General features: G+C 41.6%; 1 protein-coding gene across 4 annotated transcripts in view; it reads right to left on the bottom strand.

The window, feature by feature from the left end:
• Positions 1-20,460, bottom strand: part of SEMA5B (semaphorin 5B) — a 269,546-nt gene that overhangs the window by 133,675 nt on the left and 115,411 nt on the right. For all 4 annotated transcript variants that reach the window (XM_039554919.1, XM_039554921.1, XM_039554922.1 and 1 more), the window contains exon 3: positions 20-225. In XM_039554919.1, coding sequence (XP_039410853.1) covers positions 20-173 — 154 coding nt within the window. In that variant the 5' untranslated portion in view covers positions 174-225. The remainder of the gene's footprint in view (positions 1-19; positions 226-20,460) is intronic.

Here is a 20,460-nt window from a genome sequence, read left to right as displayed (position 1 = left end):
CAGGAATAGAAGCTCTTACCTTCAAAAGCAATTGTGGGGTGTTCTTTCCTTACACATTGCTGATGTTCAGCTTCAGTGTATTCAGGTACATTCTGTGATGCTGAGAGATGAAAAGCAAGAAGAAAAAGGCTTGGCAATGATAGGGAAATGGCCTTTAATCTTGAAACAATCATGACTGAAGGGCGGCTGCAGATCTAGCTTCCAAGATAGGCCCACGGAGGATACCTGAAATACAAATAATTCCACTTTCAGAAAAGCAAATGCTTATCCAGAGCAAGGAATATGGCAAAGGGTGGAGTTCCCCTTTCCTCCCAAACCCACTCGTACATCAGATGATATTCCACAAACAGCACCAAGATAAAATAAAAATAAAAAACCCACCCCAATTTACAACCACAAAGAAGGGAAGTGCACAGCTCCCTAAATATCTGTCTCTGTGTACCCTTGGGGTATGTGTCTTATAAAGCACCTGGTGTGCAATGGCTGGCACTGACAACATAAAATTTCAAATATTCCAGGCATAAATGTGTCCCCAGAATGGACACCTCCCTCCTCAATTTCATAATGTGTCCATGGTAAATTCCATGCTAAATTCAAGAGATTGCTAAGGAAAGGCCATCACCAGTCACCACAAAAACACTCGTGCAATTAACACTGTTCTAACATGGGATTTATTCATCTAACCACTGCTGCTTTAAATGCCTTGAAACAAACCAAGCCAGCATAAAGGTCTTTCCAGGAAAGTGCTAATTGAGGTAACATAAAAATTAGAATAATTTAAAGGGGGAAATGGTGAGAAGTGAGTCAATTGCCTTCATTATTATGAGATGCTAGAGCTCCCAGTCACAAGAGCTGAGGCATAGCTAAAGAGGAGGAGCATTCATTCTCAGGCGAGGAGAGAAGAAAGTCATGCCTTTTCTACGTAAGCATTTTTAACAACAGTAGCAGTAAAGGCACAGCTCTAAAGACTCCCCTGGGCCTACCAGGCCTGAGGCAGAGGATGAAGGATTAATTAGCCCATGCCACAAGCTCCCCAAGATGATGCTGCAGCTTGAGAAAATCTGCATTGCCAAATTTAATCTTACTGATGTGCATATTATATTTTCCTATATAACTTTGTTCAATTATTGCAAACACATGCTTTAAACAAATAGAGTCTCCTACCTTTAAATCTTATCTAGTGATAAAGCTGATTCTGATTAAATTCACACATAATGAGATTTTTGATTCCTGCAGGTGTGATTCATAAAGTTAGTGTAACAGTCAACACCTGCAGTGCCTGATACCCATGTATTTTTTTTTTGGAGTCTCTAAAACCCTTTCAGTGACCTGAAATGGGCAGGCTGATGGCAGGTAACATCAGGCACTGATGCATGACAGGCTCGTGGCATGGAGCAAACTCCAAGATAGAGGACATCAAGGAGCTGGAAGGAGCTTGTAAAGGTCTCTGGGCACCATAAGAGCAATAAGGGACTGCTTACACTAGAAATGGGAGATGGTTTGAAAAAAGGATCCTCTGTTTTATTCTTAACTGTATTTCTCTGTGATTTTAAACGCAGAAAGATGAGTTGCCAGCGCATCCATTCTGCATGTCCTCAGCAGCAGCTCCGTACCTCTGACTGAAAACAGCATTGGCATTCAGGGCTCAGGATAGTTCTAGGGACTTGGTTTCCCAACCAGTGTGAGTGAGACATTACAGCATTTCACATTTTTTTCCAGCCCCATATACATGCAGATTTTATGCAGTGATATATAAAATCCCCTTCCAGCTCTCCAAAAGAGGTTCTACAGCACTTTACTACGGAGGGTGGCTGTTTTTAAAAGCACAGCAAATATAATGTTAAATTAAAAAATGGGACTGGCAGAAGGAAGAGATGTGAAATCATTTGACGCTAAGCCCAGCACAGTGTTTAGTCATTAAGCACACGCATACTGCAGGGCGTACACCACTGAGTACTGTGGCACCTCACATGATGGACATGTTGTGCAAGTCACACTGTAATAAAAGTTATTGATGATGAAGCTTCACATTATATTTTCAGCCACTGGTTTAAATGATCCTTTTTTTTCAGTAAAGATCCAGAAATGAAGCATAGCACAGAGATGTGAAGGCCAGAGAGATGCATTCTTTATAGCTTTCGGATACACTTAAAGTCGAAGCCAAACTTTCCTTAGATAGGAGATGGTTGTTGTGGGAAATGCACAAAAAGCAAAAGGACTTTTTCACTGTCAGATATCCTTGCTGGAAACTGGAAAAGACAGTCACGGAAATCTCACTTTATGCATGCTCTACTACTCCCAGTGCAGCCATTACTGGCTAATCTTAGAAAGAAGGTACTAAACTAGACAGACTTCTAGTCTGAGCCAATATGGCCATTTTCATGTACTAATCATCCAAACAATGATCTCAAGCTAGGTGAAAAAAAAAAAATCTTTAAACAAAGACACGATAGAGTCCTATGCTCTTCAAGTTTCACACTCATTATAGTCATGAAATGATAAGAAGTTGCATACAGGAAAGCTTCATAACATCCCACAGCCTATTCTGTGCCAAAGCAGAGTACATTTACTAGTGTTTTGTCTGGACTAGTTGTAAAATGTGCCAAGTATCTGGATTTCTGCCACTTTCCCTGGGAGATTTTACCACAGCCCAAGAGACTTCAGTGTTCCTTAGAAAGCCATAACCAGTATTTGGGGTAAAGTTCCATCTTCTTTTCCTTATTGTAATAGGGAAACTCAAAGTGTGCATGAAAATAATGGTTTCAAACTTGAAGTGGAAAGTAATTGATGCCATGAAGATTTTTTGCCTTTTCTTTTATACCCCTGTTATATCTTTTTTACAACTTCTGTATTCCTAGTGCTTTTTGCCTACATTCTTGGACTGGTTTGTCAAGCTAAGAGACTAAACATTTTAGAAGCTTCATAGCTAGGGATCTTTGTGCCCCAGACCCCAAGGTCCTCTCCAGAACACATTCTGTAAACTAAGATAGAACCATCCAGGGGAAGGTTCCTTGGGGAGGGGGGCTCACTTGAGCCTCTCATTGGGGAATTTTTGATTGATATGCTAATTAGTAAAACCTTTAATGTTATACCAGGTCTTTTGGGGGTGTGCATTGCGGCGGGCATTTCGGTGCATTTGACCTGGACATGTGCACCTAAAGAGCCTTGAAATAAATTCCAAGGTAAAATCCCTTTTCCCCTTCTAATCGTGTTTGACTCTTGATTTGAAGACCAGGAAAAGGCAACATAATAAATGACCAAACCAAGGTGAAAAAGAAACATTATAAAAAACTCGGATCCTTCATTGTGTTCCCTATCTCTTACATCCAATTGCATTCATCCAATGTGTGGCACTCTTGTGTTCTGGAAAGTTGAGGAAAATCAGTGTCATGTGCAGCCCTGAGTTGGTGTCTACAGGAGTCAGAATCAGTGGGTAAATGCCAGCTTGATCAAGGGCAACAGAAATCAGAGCCCTGGAGTTGAACAATATTGAGACAGTGGATAACACTGAAAAATCTTAGTCCTTCAACCTGTCCCTTCCCAGGCTGCCTTGTTTACTTTTTCTCAATATTTTAAGACTCTAACTTAGCAATTCCCAGCTGCTGCAAATTCATTTCCAAAAAGAACCTCACGCTGCTAATATGAAGCAGCGCCATGTGCAAGCACAGGTCAGCTGTGTGCCAAGAGCAAGCTTGTAACTGCCTGGGAGAGTCCAGCAGTTATGAAGTGGTTTAGTGAAATGAAATGTTTTGGTTTTACTGGAGGTGGCCAAATCCAAGCCTCCAATTTTGCCCAAGCTGCAGATTTTCACTGTGAAGCCTGGAGTATGACTAGTGCTTAGGGCCAGTCCCCATCCAGACTGCTAAAACACTGCACATCCCAAGTACAGCCCAGACTAGTGGTGCTTTGCAGTGCTGGAACTTGCCCTGGCCTTAAGACATTTAGATACAGTTAAATGCTATAAAAAGAGCTGTTCTTATTAGACCCTCTGCTCAGAATGGCTTAGGGCTCAAGAAATCAGCTGTCAAGTTTCCAGTGCAGATGAGAGACAAGAGCTTAAATCCCTGGTTAAACTGAAATCTCAGACAGGACATATCATTTCAATTCTTTATTTGCTCATCTTGATGCATCTTTACCACCTTAGTTATTCCTCTCTCTAGCCCAATGCAGACATGTTAAAAAAAGATAAAAATGTCCAAAAATATTATCTGTCCAGGTTTATCTGTCTTGTCCCTCATGAAAGCCTGTCCTCTGAGTCTCTGCACAGCCCCAAGGGCCAGTGATGGGACATCTTCCTCCCCTTTTCCACTCCACGCAGTGAATCCCTACAGCCCTCTGACAGAAAAAGGTCAATAAATTCAGGCTACACTGGATCTGGTGACATTTGCTCCACAGACAGGTGTTTTGTAGAGCACCACTTCTGCCACTATCCTCTTGTCTCTTAAATCAGGCTTTCTCAGCTCATGGGCCTCCCTGAGTGTAGTGGCAGCGGCAGGGGATGGGCACAGAGCTGCTCCATCTGGGAAAGGTAGGAGGTCTGCACACTCAGAGCATCTCCAAAGCTGAGATTTGCAACCTCAGTGCCCATGTCAGCACAAAACCACTCTGCCTGCCCATCTCTCAGCCAGGACATTCCATGGCAGCCCGAGAGGGACAGGGTATAATTCTGCTTTGCCTTGTGGCTTCACCCCTGTGCAAGGACAGCGTTCAGGGGATCACCCACAGTCCCTCCCTTATTCATTGTCAGGGCATGAGTCTTTTCCAACTCACCCCATTGTTGTATCATTGCAACTCCATTGATTTCACAGGAACTAATCCTGATTTACAGAGGGTAACTCAGATCAGGCCCCTTTTGACTAAAGCTTTGCGTCTGAAAGAAAAATACCTTCAATCAGTCTTCAGGGCTTTAAAACAAAGCACACTTTAAAAATGGCTGTACCAGGAATTCATATCCTGCTTTTCTCTGACTGTAACTATCATTTTTTACTTAATAAAATGTGACAGTAAAGTTAAAGGATAAAAGAAAATGCTTCATCTTTCATTTTAAAAGAAAGAGATGCCTTTAAAAAAGACTAAAAAAGGAACCTCCTGCAAAAGCTTTTATTCTTCTGTTCAGGATCTTTTGTGATTGCCACAGTTATGGTTTTATTAGACTGCGATAGCAGAGGGAAGAAGAGCAATGGAAAGATGTGGACATTAAAGTATTCAAAAAAGAATAAGTGAAATAAATATAAACATTGTAAAGCAAGACAGCTCAGAAATGTGGCTATGACAGGCTGGCACAGGCAGCTCTGCCCTAGAAAAGAGAGCTCCAAGGCCAACAAAACTATGGTCCTTTATTCATCCGATGCTCCTCGCCCTTCCCTCCCTCTCCAGCTGGAATCCATCCCACCCAACAGGCTCCAAGGGCCATTCCACACTATCAAAGAAAAAGCACAGCTTTTCCCTCTGCCCCTGGCCACATCCACACACTCAGCTGTGCCCATGCTGGGGACATGGATCTGTCTTACAGCCAAAACATGGCACGCTGCACTTGCATGTCCAGAGGTCAAATCTCATATGCACTGTTAGACTGGACTTGTGGATACTGAGCTCTCCTCATTTATTTACTTGTGAGGCAAATCTGTGGAAATGGTCAAACTATGGTTGAGATGAGAATCTTGTTTTGCTTTAATTAAATCACCCTACAGTCTTCTGAAGAATCAGTGAGCTCACTTTGGATTTCATGATGGTTTATATGCCACAGCTCTTGCTCTGGTTGTCACCAGGCTCCTGTGTGAGCTCCTGTGTCTTGTTCAGGGCTTCCCATGGCCTCAACTGCAACATCATCTATGAGTCTCAGACTGAACTCGGTCTCACAACACCCCAGGAAGACAAACCCCCATTTTCATACATATAATTCAAGGGTTATCTTCAAAAAACCCTGCAATTCAGCAGCAGGGTGCATCACAAGTGTGTGCAGGCAATATGCTGTCTTGTGGCAGAGCAAAAGCTTGAGCTCCATGCTGACCCTTCTCACAGCTCCTGCTTCACACAGTCTGCAGGGCACTACTTGCAGTATCATACTAGGCTTTGTATCAGGAATGAAACAACCAAGATTTTTCAACACGGGTCAATTTATTGAAACCCTTCTGTTATCTAGATCTGTATAAATAATTCAGGTAACTCTTTGCAAGGGAGAAATCAGTTTTTCCAATATATGATTTGGTTCATGCTCATGAAGCCTGTAGTGGAGCTGAATAGTAATAGTCTATACTTTGATGCTCCTAGGATTATATCCCACAAAAGACTGACAGTGCACTTAGGGGCACTTTACTTCTAGGGCTCCTGATTGCTGATCAAAGCCACCCAGGACTGGTCAAGGTCCCAAACCAAGCCCACAAAAAGTACAATGGGATACTTTGATTCAGAACAGGTAACAGAGACAAAACTCTTAATAATGGTTTAGTAGAAAATGAATTGGTTGGTGTCAGACCTCTTCTCTGTGGACTGGTGTAGGCCCTCAATAAGCCATCAGTCACCACTTGGTTACTTGGCCTTCGTAGTGCAGTCCATTGCCACAAGTTCCTGGAAACAGAACTGTTTCCTCACCTGTAGAGGAAGCCCTCCAGAACAGGACCCTATTATAGAAAGCTTCCATTAAATAAAGCTGATTCAACAATAAAATCTGTGTAACAGTGCAAAATATACTCTACCTCTGGGTTCCTGCCAAATCCAGTGGGCATAAATAAATACCTGCTCTGCTGACACTCAGACTTGCTTTTGAGTAGTGCTAACCTGACCACACATTGAGTGTGTCCCCAAGTGCTTCGTGAGGCTCCCCAGAGAGCTCTAGATCTTTTTTTTTACTGGCCACACTTAATATAAAGACATGAGAGGCTTTGTTAGCATTTGTTTGGGGTATGAATTTAGCACTTGTGAAAAGGTGCCTTGGAGTCTGAAGTCTTCTGTTTATTCAAAGATTGTATTTGGCAATGAAGGCTCACACTCATTTATCTCCCTGGTGGTATGCTGCCACTGTTTTCTACAAAAGTGCCTATATGGGGGGATGGAAATATCTTCTATTTACTGTTCACAGAATGGCCTTTCTGAGAGATATCAAAGTTTCGTCAAAGAATTACCAAATTTTTTGGTAATTCCCGGACCTGACTGTGGAATTATTTTTATGTGTTCCATCTGTGAAACACAGAGATGAATGCAAAGTCTAACTCAACAACAGAATGTAATGGATGCTATGGTACTTAGCACAACTGTAGTTCAGACACAACATTTACTGGAGCTCCTGACTCCCAGTCAGAATCTCTGATGTTCAATCAAAAAGAGGAAGAGTGTAACCCAAGTGTAGCCCAAGAGAGGAGCCCCCCCAGGGCTCATGGGACAGCAGCAACAGCAGGAATAACTATTCCAGAGGCCCTGCCTGTAGCAGGGGAGTGTGCAAGGGCTCAGCACCCCTTGCAGTGCAGTCACCTTTCTCACTGAACATGTGATTTGGAATCCTCTGCATGGGGGCTGCAAACCCAAGGTGACAGATGTGCTGCTTACCTGCAGATCAGCTACATAACACGAGTACAGCAGATTCAGCATCACACTTACTGCAAATCATCACCTGGCTGCAAGAGCTCTTTCTGGCTTGAGGTTTGGTACTCAACCCATGGACTGATGCCTTAAGCCTGTAGCTGTCATAGAAACACCAATACAGCAGCTTTTCTTCAAGTTGCTTCCCTGCACAATGTAGTTTGTAAATGCACGAATTAGCAGAGCCACAGTCCCCAAGACCACACTGCACAGCCAATGTCATTCCAACACACTCTTGTCCTTGACAGTCTGGAGACAATCCCCTATTTGCAAAGATTTCCAGACATGTGGTGCTCCTGCTCACACATCTTCTCACTGCAGCTGTGATGCTACAACTCTGGAAACTGAGGCAGGACACAGATTTGTGACTCAGTCATTAGTACCTGCAGCCAGTTTTAGACAGAGACAGGAAGAAGAATAAATTCCTTCTGACTTTTCAAAATGCTTTTGGTATGGCGTTGTGTTCTGTCTCTCTCTCAGTTTAATATAAAAACCATAAGCGTTCTTGAATTTTTGACTTACTAGAGTATTAAACATTGTTTTACTGACACTACTTTTTTAATTCAACTCTAATTAGAGGGTCAATTGCAGACATCCCATGGGATGTTTAGCAAGGAAGTTAGTGACAATAGTTCTAAATTATATTAGACCTAATACAGGTTCGTAACTTGCCAAGTTTCTCTCTTCAACACTATGACAGCAATCCATGGACAAGTGCAGTCCCCAGATTGTGCCACGCAGATAAGCAATCCTGATAAACTATGTAGCAGTCACTGTGGTGTTCCTGTGTCCAGAGAGCTGGGAAAACAACAGAAATATGAAATTTCTAAAAAACCAGACCACTTAATTCTCCTCTGACCTGAAGCAATCCCACAAATCAAGTCTCCAGAAGACAAACACCAAGCCATGAAATCATTACACCAACGAACCTCCTGCCTGAGAGTCAGCCTCAGCATATGGGCTGAACTTTCCCAGAGGCTTGTTTTTCCTCTTTAAAACCTCTGGCACTACCTCCAGCTTCTGCCACCTGCTCCTTTCTACTCTATCCAACAAATCCTCTTGCATCACTGACAGCTCCAATGCCAGGGTCAAAGACAGTTGTTGCACACTGTAAACCCAACTCATCCCTCCCAGCAGCTCCTTCCTCCACTGCTACACTGGAAAAACAGGATGAGAAGAATTTTTCTTTTAATGCTTGCCCATGTGGGAGAGAAAAACCAGAGCTTGTTTGTTTTGTCAAAGATTTGTGATTACCCAGTGCCACATAACACATACTCATGGTTTAATTGTAACTCTAGAAGAGGCATAAAGCATCCCTGTAGCACAACTCCAAGTTTCAGCCTGCTTGAAAACAAGAATATGTTTCACTGCATTGTCTTCCTGGCACAGCACAGCATCATTTATCATATGGAAAACTCTGGCTAGAAAGCATTCAGCCAGCCTATATATGCCCCAAATCCGAAGAGACAAAATAATAACTGTCAGCCAGACTCTTTTTTCTCCTGCCGTGCTCAGCTTTTCTCATACTTCTTGCAACAGCAGGTACCTGTTGAGCTCTGTTAACTGTTCCCCTCATTGGAGCAGCGGGGCTGCTTTGGTCTGCCCCGACTCTTGCACTGTACTTGGGATTCTCTAAAGTAGGACTGCTCTTCCCAGATCCTCCTGGCTGCAGGGCAGCACTGAAGGGAAGCAGTGCAGAACTACACAGCTCACAAGTGACAGATTATTACCGACTGCTGTGCATAAACAAAATGGGACTGATTCCTCATCTCCTGAAAACAACAGTGACATCAATTTTCCCGCAGAAAATATACGGTGTTCAACAGTTTCTGAAAAGATAGAGCTGAATTTCCCCCTCCATCCACACATGCTATGCAACTTCTCTGATACCAGGAGCATGGTACTGTGTTACCTGCTAACTGAAGCTTGCCAGCCTCAGAACACAGGCATTACTATGCTGGGTCATGGAGCTTTTCTCAAAAAGAGTATTTAGGCAAAGGCAAAGTCAAGCAGGACTGCTGACCTTCAAAAAGGCCTTGGCTGCTTTCTTTTAATGAACTGTGGTTGTAATTTTCTCTGCCAGAAGATTTACTTTAACTAAACACTACAGAGTCCCCATCCTGTAAGGGGACTCCCTAAATTCCCAAAAACATCATGGTGATCCAGGATTTAATGAAAATCCGGTGATCTCCAACTTAGCTAAGAAATTCCATTCTGGAACAGAAGGGGAGAATATCCGGGAGTGAAAGCTGGGATCCTCCTCTACACTTATGTTTTTGACAGTCAGATGTCCAGCCAAAACTGGACATTTGAATATTTTCCCACCAGCCTGCCAGAGGACACCCCAGCCCTGGGCTGTCAGCTCTTTGCCTCAGAAATACTTTAAAATACCCAAACAATCCCTCAGACAGAAATCTTGTCATCATCTTCCAGGAGGCAGGGTCTGAGCAAGCACTTGGGAGCTGATATAATTTTAATACACTCTGATGCCAGCCTTTCTAGAGAAGATGAATTATTTGTAATGAATTCCAATCACATGGTGCTCCAGCCCCCACACCTTCATCCTGCATATATAACCAAATTAGTTTAGGAGATGTAAGTTATTCAGGGACTTAGCTGTTCAGTCTGGTCTTGGAGGATTTGCTCTCATTATGGCTTTTATGCAAATTCTGTCCTCCAAATCTCTTCTGAATCAATTATTACTAGATTAATTTAAACATGTCCACCTGGGGTGCCTGTATATCATGTGCCTCATGTTAAAAAGTAAAAAGGATGATAATGAATTCAGGAGGTGACTGAAACAGATTCCTGCTTTGTGGAAATGTGACCTTTTTGAATAATGTCATAAAAGAAAGAAGTTCCTTCAAGAAACATGGCAGATAGGGTCATTCATTGGATCAGCTGGGCTTTCAATCACTCTTTGGAAATTAGCATGATACAATAAAAAATTAATAAGAAATTTAAAAAAATATCACTTTAATGCTCCAGACTATTAAAGTCTTTGATGGACTACTAATTGAAATGTAATGCTTAATTTTAAGCAATGCCATTTTATTAATGGTAAAAACTTGAATTAATGTCATTAACCAATGTTAATATTACAAATCCCCTGAGGGATAACAAAGCAATTATGTTATTCACAGAACTGAAAGGGGAAAAAGATGTAATCTGTACATGACTGCACTAAGGCAGAAGAGACTGCTTCCATCTGCATTTCCTCTGCTGAGAAAGGGGGTTTGTTTGTTTTTTTTTGAGCAAAGAGGAGGGAGAGGAAGAGAAGAATTTGTGCTAAGTTAATTACTGCTGATTTTCAGGCACTTAATAGCTAAGAAATTATTCTGTTACTCAAACACCATACTGTGGGGACCCTGGAAAAATAATTTGGGAATGAGAAATTGATTACAAACCCTCCTTCTTGGAGGTCTCCCCTGTGTGTGCTTGGATCTTAACACATGCACTAACAGCCTTCACCTGATGGAAAAGCCTGATGCAAATATGTGGCCCCACACCTGGCAGCAAATGGCTTTATGAAGCTGTGCTGGTTTGTATCTGCCAGGGATCACCAAGGAGAACACCTTCTGCAGTACTGAGTGCCCTCAAGTTCATGTAAGGGCAGGTGCTTTTATTTTAATAGTTTAGCAAGTTCAGCATCTTGTCAGATCCACTGCTCATACAGCAGGGGAGATGGGGTTAGACTTAATTAAAGAACCAAAACCAATACTCTTGCTAACTGGCAGAAGTCACATTGCCCAGAGGGAATAAGAACTTTGTATGGTGCTGGTATAATACTGCTTTTGCTCCAGAATAACCATGTTTGACATAACCCCTGATTAACTATTTTTTTATTGTCTGGCTGATAATTCAGAGACAATGGGGAGATTCAGCAAGCCAGAGCATGAACAATTCCTCAAGGAGCTACAAACCTTTTTATTGCTAAAAATCCCAAAGGCTTTTGCTTTTTTTTTACAAAAAGTGAAAGTACTGCAATGCACCCAACACACCATTGTCAAAATCCAAATGCCTCTTTCAGTGTGCACCTTTGAAGGCAACCACTCAAATGTGTCACAAATTCACAAACAGTATTAGTCCATGGGAAGAGATGCAACAATTAATTTCCTCTGTTGCGTGTGACATGACAATGTTCTGGTGTAAACCAGCACTGAGGATGCCCAGGAGATTCTTCTGAGCCTGTCCTGCCAAGCACTTTTTAAAAATTAGGTTTCTTAGCAAAAAAAGAAAAACATTGACACTAATTACTACCAGACTTCCTATTTATGTTGCACAGGGTGTGAAACTTCAATACCAACTCAAAATAAATCAACTGAAAAAAGACTAAGGCTATCAGGGGAGTGAGAATCTATGCCTAAACTTGGATGGATATGTAACAGGGATTCATAGTTGGTAGCTGGGACCAGGATGTCTGTCTTTGTAGCCCAAGCACAGAACACCCAGGTGACTCTTTATGCTTCCATTCAGGATATAGATACAGCTGTAAAACACAATGAGATTTGGGAACTTCACTTAAATTGATATATTACCTAGCAGTCATATGATAAATGGCAGAACAAGCAAGAGGAAGAATTACTGCAAGGTTTCTACTCTGCTTACCAATGAGGTCCTGCACGTGCCAGGCTTCAGTCTGTGGAGCCAGTTATGCTCAACAGCATGATACCTTTTCTCCTGCAAATTTGAAAATCATTGCATTTTCATCTCCCAGTAATGGCTCTTCTCTTACGTCTTGTCTCCCCCACCTCCTCAAAGAACAACATCAAACCTCCTGTGTAATATCTCCATTCTGTCACTCTTCCATTTTCTCTTCCAACTCCCCACTCCCAATTTGAAAATGAGGGAGGGGAAGCCAGTGAAGACACCAAGGTCAAGGCAGAGTGAGACAAAGTCAAATTCATGCAATCATTTAACACCACACACCACCAGACCATTACAGAGACACGAGACGTTATGGATTGCCGCTTAATAGATCGCAATAGAGGATGATGGGGGAGAGGAGAAGAGAGAAATGTTCCTTCTGGGCTGAGACTTGCTGATTAAAGTGCACAAGTGGGCAGGGGACAGCATTTGTGTTCATAAAGCTGAGTCTTACCTCTCGATATTAATGGACACACCACTGTCACCAGACGCAATGCTTTGTTATTGCGTGATTAATTGAAAGTCACACACAATGACATATTACAGGCAGGATAAAGCTGTCACTGGAAAGCAATTCTTCACAGTAATTCCTGCCAGTCTCTACAGTCTGAAATTGCATACCTCGTTACAGACGACCCCTCAAGCACAAATGCATTACATATCTTTATATAAATAACAGTGACTAACAACGGCAGTCTGAGGTAATCTCTGTGGGATATGAAATTGGGAAAAAGGTAAGGCAGAGAAATTGCCTTCAAATATTAGTAAGCTTGTCTGTGCTAATCCCCATCAAATGAACCACTTCTCTTTTCCTCTAAAATAAAAATTGTTCCTGCTAGAGACACAGAAAGTATGATAAAAGGACATGTTGTGGCATAAATGACAACTAGAAGCCTTACTTCTTCAAAAGGCCACTAGTTCTAAATCTTAAAAACTTATCTTGATCAAGACTAATTAAACTTCAACACAGTCGTTTTATCACTTACTTAAGTCAGTAAGTATCAGTAACTGGTCCAGCTCACTTTTTTAAAGCCACCATATCAAAGACTATTTTACATTTCTTTTGGCAGCAGGAAGAAGATATCAAATCATTAATTTTCTCCTCACATTTTATTTCAGTCAAAATCACTGCATGCAAAATACAATGTGGAATAAAAAAATCTACATTGCTCAAGGGAAAGAACACAGCTCAGGGGAATACAGGTGCCCAGGAAAAACAGTTTGTGTCACTTACACTCTGAGTATGATAAATGCCCAGCTGAGCTACCAGGAATGGCACACAGTTACCTCATCTCCAGCTGGCATTTAGCACTCCATTTCCCACACCATTGGATAATGGTCAGATCTGCTGCAGTGCTCTTTTTTCCTGTCTGATTGGAGCCAATACCCCACAACTGAAGTGAGCAATATTTTAAAGACTCACCATGAGATAGGGTGGCATCATCCAAAACCAACAGTACCTTCTCTTTGGCAGCCTCTCCATTAAAGAGTTCCATTTCACACCACCACTGAGACACTGTTTTAAACCATTTCAAGCTCACCCACTTGGACTTTCTATTACCAACCCCTTGTAAACTAAGGAAAAGTGATGCAAAGGTCTTTACCTGCTTGGAAGATGTTCTCTATCTCCTCAGAAGACAGTCTATTGCAGGCTCTTGTAAATCTGCCACTGACAGGAGCCAAGAGAAATGGGGACAGGAAAGCACAAAGCCTGGGCTGTCCTGTGTCCTGGAGGCAAACAGCAATCTCTGTCTTCACCTAACCCAACCAGAGCCCTGCAAGAGAGTAAATCTGTGTCCACTGGCCTTTTTAACAGCCCCTTAATGACCGTTAACTTTTTTCAGCCAGCCATTGATTCTAATGGCATGTGCATTCACACACAATAATACCTCAGACGGCCTTCATTAATTTACCATGCATAATTTCTCTGAAAGCTTTTGCCAATAGAATACCCCTAAACTGACTCACTAACTCATGAAGATAAAGCACTTTCTGTGTGAAACCATTATGCAGATGCACAGCATTTTCCTCAAATAAGTTAAAAAGTAGGTATTGTTCGGTGTCTACCCATTTTTTGGACACAGCAAAGTACCAGGGATTGAAAATGTAAAGCTGCTGCTGGAGTATCCGGTGTGACAATGAATACGTAAGATACTCCAGGCTGAAGAAAGAATAACAAGAAAAAAGGCAAATTATATGAAAAAGCCTTTCTGCTGTGAAGTTCCTGAAATCTCTTACAAATTTCAACAATGGGAAGTCCTAAAAGTGAAAGGCTGTTAAAATACCAAAGGAAAATGCAGCAATATAGATATTCACAAGCCTGGGTCCATTCATCCAGAGAAAGGGTGGGGAAAGATCCAGCAAAGGGAGCATATTAGAAACAAACCATCCCAGAGAACAAGGGTTTAGAGCTGTCAGGAGCTACAGTGCTGCTGTTAGCCTTGCAGTAAATTATGGAGCTGTCAGCATTTTCCCATTATAAATCTCTCAAGCCTCCTCTTACGTACACTGATGTAAGATTCAGACCTCAGTCCCATGGTGGCAATGATACTGCAGACAAAAGCATCACAGACCTCCTCTGGAGGTATAAGACCCATAAATATAACCTGTGGTCTTACAAACTCTACAAGATGTTGGTTGTAGGAAATAAATAAAAGGTCATTGTTTTTTGTTGGTTGTTTTGGGTTTAATTACAATTAGTTTGTCTTTAAACAAAGTCAGAGGATGAGAAGTGAAGAGCTGATTGAAAAGGTGGTCAGGAATAGGCTCCTCTTTTACACTGCACTCAAGTCTTTTATCAACTTGCAAGTCTCTCATCCCTTTCCGAAGGATTGATCACAGAGCCCATGAACGCTGTGACTCCACTTCCAAGGTTATAGGTGCTGTCCTGACTTATGTAAAGAACCACCTTCCATAGACAGTCACTTGTGATGCCCTGTAATATTAAATGTGGAGGTAAAATAAAGATTAAAATAAAATTAGATCTGAAAATTTAACCTGTCTCAAATTCATGAGTCGTGGGACTCAGGGTTTTGGTTTCTCATCAGTGAGCAGCAAACCACTTGCAGGCAGCTCAGAAGCCACAGAGAAGGTGGATTAAGAGCAGAGGTCTTCAAAAATTCTCCAGTAAAAGAAAGCCTTGTATTTTCAAGAAATGGGATTTTTTGTTGTTATTTCAGAATATAGACTGCAAAAGAGGCCACATGTACTTCAGTGCAAAGAAAAAAAAAAAGATAATGAAGACTGGCAGTATATGTGGGGGAATATGCTCAATGTAGATACTTTTTTAAGTGAAAACCACCAGAAGGATTTTGGCAACACGGATTTAGTACAAAGGATGTAAGCCATTATCAGCATAAAGGTAATGAAATCTAAGGGAAAACACCATTTCCTGGGGTTAGTATTGTTAAAGACCATTAATATTGCCACTAATTACACATGCTTAACTACAGCTCTGCCTGGAACTGTAACATCACAACATGCCAATGAACTGTCTAGGGAGTAACAGATTGCTTCAAAAGTCCCTAAATATGTGTTTACAGATGATATGGAGAAAAGCGATTTACACACCTGAAGAATCACAGAATCATCAGGATGGAAGAGACCTCCAAGATTACAGAGTCCAGCCAAAGCCCTAACAGTGCCTCAAGTAAACCATGGCACTGAGTGCCACATCCAACCTTTTTTTAAACACACCCAGGGATGGTGACTCCACCACCTCCCTTGGCAGATGATTCTAGTACTTTATCACTCTTTCAGTAAAGACCTTTTCCTAGAGGAGTATCTCCCCTCTCCCCTCCTTATTTTTTTGTACATTTACCTTGCTCCAAACACCAAGCTCTTCCTCCATGCTCTTGAGGCCAGCCCACGATGCTGAGCCTGACCTGTCAAACCAGGCAGCCTTGGGCAGGGGCTACAGCTCTCCAGTTACTTAAGGGCCAGGAGTAAATCTCAGCACCACATACATGCCTGTACTAGGCACCAAGCAGTGCATATGCTGGAGGATTTGGGACTGCTCTAGATAAAGTAATGACTCAAACACAAGGCAGGAGACACTCGAGGCTCCCAGTGCGTGCGACAGCCCGGCAGAGTTACAGCCGCCCCCAGCCCTCCATTCAGCAGGAATAGCAAATCACTCCTCACGTTCTGCTAACCCTTTAACAGTGTTTCCATACAGTGCCATCCTTTGCTCTTGGCTTGTGTATTATAGGAAAAAAAGTAGGACAATAATTCACTTCTTAATTCCTGATTTTTGCATTTTTTTAAACTGTATAGGCTTTTTAACCAAAATCTTGCAGTGTATCTGCTTATAAAGTAACCAGCATAGCACTCTGCTTCAGAGAGAATATATAACAGCAGAATAAAATTCTATCCATATGTCCGAAGTACAAGAGGTTCACAGTAGAGCTGGCAAATGGTGTAATTAATCCTGACTGCATTTCAGCAAAGACAAATCTAGAAATAATGTACAATTTCTCTCTTCGTGAATTACCACTTGAGAAAACTCCCTGCCTGTATCATATATACCCAAAGCAATTTTTGCAGACTGTTTACAATAAATCAAATTTGGGACAGTGCTTGACTGATGAAATTTCAAACACCATCTCTTTATTCTTTGGGTGCTCCTTTTATAATGTCAAGTTAACAGAAAAAACACAGCGGATATACAGACGCCAGACACATTCAAAGGTTTCCATCTGGGCTTTAATTACTATCACAGTTGCCTGACTAAATTGAATACGTTCCTCCTCCTCCTAAGGGCTTTGCCTTGTATCTGATTTAGCTTACTTTGCCTTGATGAACAAAATCTGGTATAATCATTTTCTATGATGCCCCAGAGGAGCATCATTCCATGTATAAACCTGCTGCCCCATAAGTCAGTTTTTTACATTTCTCTCTTCAGACATTATCCTGAACTGTACTGAGATTTTTTTTCTTTTTTTTCCTTCAGGAAATTATTTTGGAAAAGTCCTAAAGCAGATCTTCTCCAAAAGCCACATTTAGATTACACTAAGTCACTCCTGTTATTGTAAAATTAACAAAGAGGCAACAGTGTCTAAACCACTTCTTCCAAATGCAGAAGACAAACAAACCCCCCTTTCTCCCTCTCCACATAGCATCACCTGTTCCTGACCCCGCTGACCAGTTCATTATTGCTTTCAGATGGTAATTAGTGAGGCCAGGCAGCCTGAGCTTTGCCATTTCTCCTGACCTGTTAGGCTTGGCCTCCCTCAGTTATTATCAGTGTCTTTCTCTAGGTGTTTTCAGAGAGCAGGAAAGTGTGTGCCATCTGGTTTAGCTCTCCTGATTTGAACGGTTAAACAAAAACACATAACATCATCACAAAAATGCCATTGTTAGGGTTCTGCAGCAAGCTCTGAACCCTTTATAATTAACTGCAGACCTACTTGTTGGTTTCCAATAAGGTCATTCTTTCAGTAATCAGAGGTGGTCCCCAGGAGGTAGTACATAAATAGCCTATATTGAAGCCTAAATTAGGCTAACTCAGAACTTCCTGTACTCCTCACTGCAAATAAAGCAAATATTTACAGACTCTTGCAATCTTTGAGGTTCCTACCTAGGAATTAGCATCAGAGCAGCTCTTCTTGCTCATGGTAAATCAGAACCTAGCAAATGTTCCAAAGCTCAGATTCCTCAGGGTATTATTTTTATTAGAAACTCCTCTCACCACTCATTAGATATATAAAATAAAATAAAATAAAATAAAATAATTCAAAAGGGAGATGAAAACAGACTTTGAAGGAAAACATTGCTCTGTTTAATTCTTGCTAAGTCCTATTGCTACAGACTTGGAACATCTGGCTTCTGTTCTGGGCTCTGCCACCGACTCTCTCTGTGGCCTCAGGCAAGTCCTTTCAGCTCTAAGTCTCCATTTTTTCTTTCTTTTCAAACAATTAAGAGTTTTCCTTAATTTTCCCTTTTGCTTTCTGTCTTGACCATCCAGAGCCATGCATAACTTTAAAGAAGGCAAGTAACAACATCTTGTCACTGGATGCATCAAATAAGTAGACACTTCTCTGAAGGATGAAGGCACTGGCCTGTAAACACTTCAGGGTAAAGACCATCTCCTAACATTTGTGAACTCTTCTGGTTTTTAGAGTATTTAGAGAAGGCTAATGTTATTCTGTAGGAGTTTCTGGAAACAGCTGGCTGAGTTTCTGCTGGAATCATCACTTTAAACACTGTTGGGATGTCATTGTTTTATTCAGAGGTGTCAGAACGCCTAGAGCTTTGGCCAGCCATCTTCTCTCATTAGTAATTTTCACACAAGTCTAAATAAATGTGTTTGTACTGTGCCCAACGTAATGCAGCTCCTGTGTGCCACATTAACACAGCTAATAAATAAAAAAACCTATTCATGATATTCTTACAACAAGCCAGCAGTAGAAAATGGCCACTCATCAGGGAAGTGGGAAGCATTAGTGGCTGGGGTGGATGGTGTTAGCAAACAGGCTCCAGCTGGAAGAGTAAGCAACTTTATCAATTATTTTCAATAGCAAACTGCATTTCCTTGCCCCTCTACCCCCTCATAGAGAAGGTCTGGTGAAAAGCATGGTACCCATTTATCCTTAGCGAGCTCTTGAGCCAGCAAGCCTCTTTGTTACATTTTGGCCTGGAAACTGAGGTCTGAATGATCAATGCTGTTCGGCTGCTGCCTCTACACAGTGCAGGAAGAATGATACCAACGGGCAGTGAAGAATACTCCTTCCTCAATAGCTGCCACCAACATGCTAGATGCTTTTCAAACACACAATATCCAGTCTAAAAGTGCTGTCAAAGAGCTCTCAGGCACCACTGGAACACAAAATTAACACACAGGGGAACGTCTCAGTGAATAAATCAGTGGAACTCCATGCCTTGGGTCTGGACTGCACTCAGCTGTGGTGCAGCTTCTTTACATCTCCTTATCACTATTCATCCATCTTACCCGGAATGATAAAATGATCTCATTTCACAAGAAAGTGTTTTAAGAACAGAGACTTGACTTTGGAGCCAAACATAATTAATTATCATAACATGTATACTCATTTTCCCCCAGAAAAATAGAATTTCAGACTAATCAGATTATTTATTTCTTCCAAGTAGCATGGTTAATGGTTTTCCCATTTCACAGAATAAACATATTTGAACAAGCATTCCAGAACCACAGAATCCCACTGAACTCCCTCCAGTCCGTGGACTTACAGAGCAAAGGTTCCATCTCCTTCAGCCAGGAAACTAGCTCCTGTCCTTCTAGGACTGGGTGCTACCAATACAAATAGTCCCATACCATCTTACTCAGAGGCACTGAGTCTTTGATAGAAGCAATTTCATGAACAGTCTGCAGAAACTCCTCCTCTCTGCAGTCCCAGTTCACAGCTCTTTATTTCCACTGCCTTTTTCTTCGCCTCTATTTTTCCTCAGATGAGCCCAGCTCCCAGGCTCAGGCAATTACATTTTCTCCAGAGCAATGAAGCTAATGTTACTCCCAACAAAGTTCGAGAGAGCTACAACAATAATCATGGCCAAGACCCCTTGCCTATGAAGACACTTGACAAAGGAGAAAGATGATACCTTCCTAACCACCAGGCTTGCAAAAATCAAAAACAAGAAATCATTTGCCTGTGCTCATAAAAGATAATACTTTGCTGTGATTTTAAAAAGCAAGCTACTGAAATCTAGGAGTGCTAAAGGAAAAGCAGCCTTCTATGAATCCTGGGTAGTTCACTATGAAGATGACAGTTGCCCTAGAAACCTCATAAACTGGAGTGGCAGATAACTGAAGTAGATGAGATCTGTCAGAAAAAGTTTGGCACCATCAAACCAATGCTTTGAAAGCATAAAAATGACTAATTGTCTGTGTTTTCTTTGCCACATCAGACAAAAGGCTTTCCTGGCAGTGAGGGACAGCTTTCTGAGCTGTGTTTTGCTATTCACTCATCTGCTTAAATTTTGAGTGTAGGATTTAAAGCTTGTTTTTAAAAAATTAAAAGCTTATTTTATTCAAATGAAAGCTAAGTAAGTAATGGGTTTGTGTTCTTTCCCCTTCTCTTCCAACGACCTGAGTTCAGATAACCTGAAAAAGACTGGTGTCCTGTTGGTGCTAAACCTTACTCAACGCCACCATAAAGATGCCACATAACTCAGCCTAGGTCTCATTTTATGAACAGGAAACTATCAAGACAAAAAAATGTAATTGAGGTCTGACCTGCAATGCATTGATGCACCACCCTTGCT

This window comes from Corvus cornix, chromosome 7, assembly GCF_000738735.6.
Source record: "Corvus cornix cornix isolate S_Up_H32 chromosome 7, ASM73873v5, whole genome shotgun sequence".
Taxonomy (NCBI): Eukaryota; Metazoa; Chordata; class Aves; order Passeriformes; family Corvidae; genus Corvus; species Corvus cornix.
The sequence above is the reverse complement of the archived record's forward strand: the minus strand, read 5'-3'. Positions and strand labels throughout refer to the sequence as shown.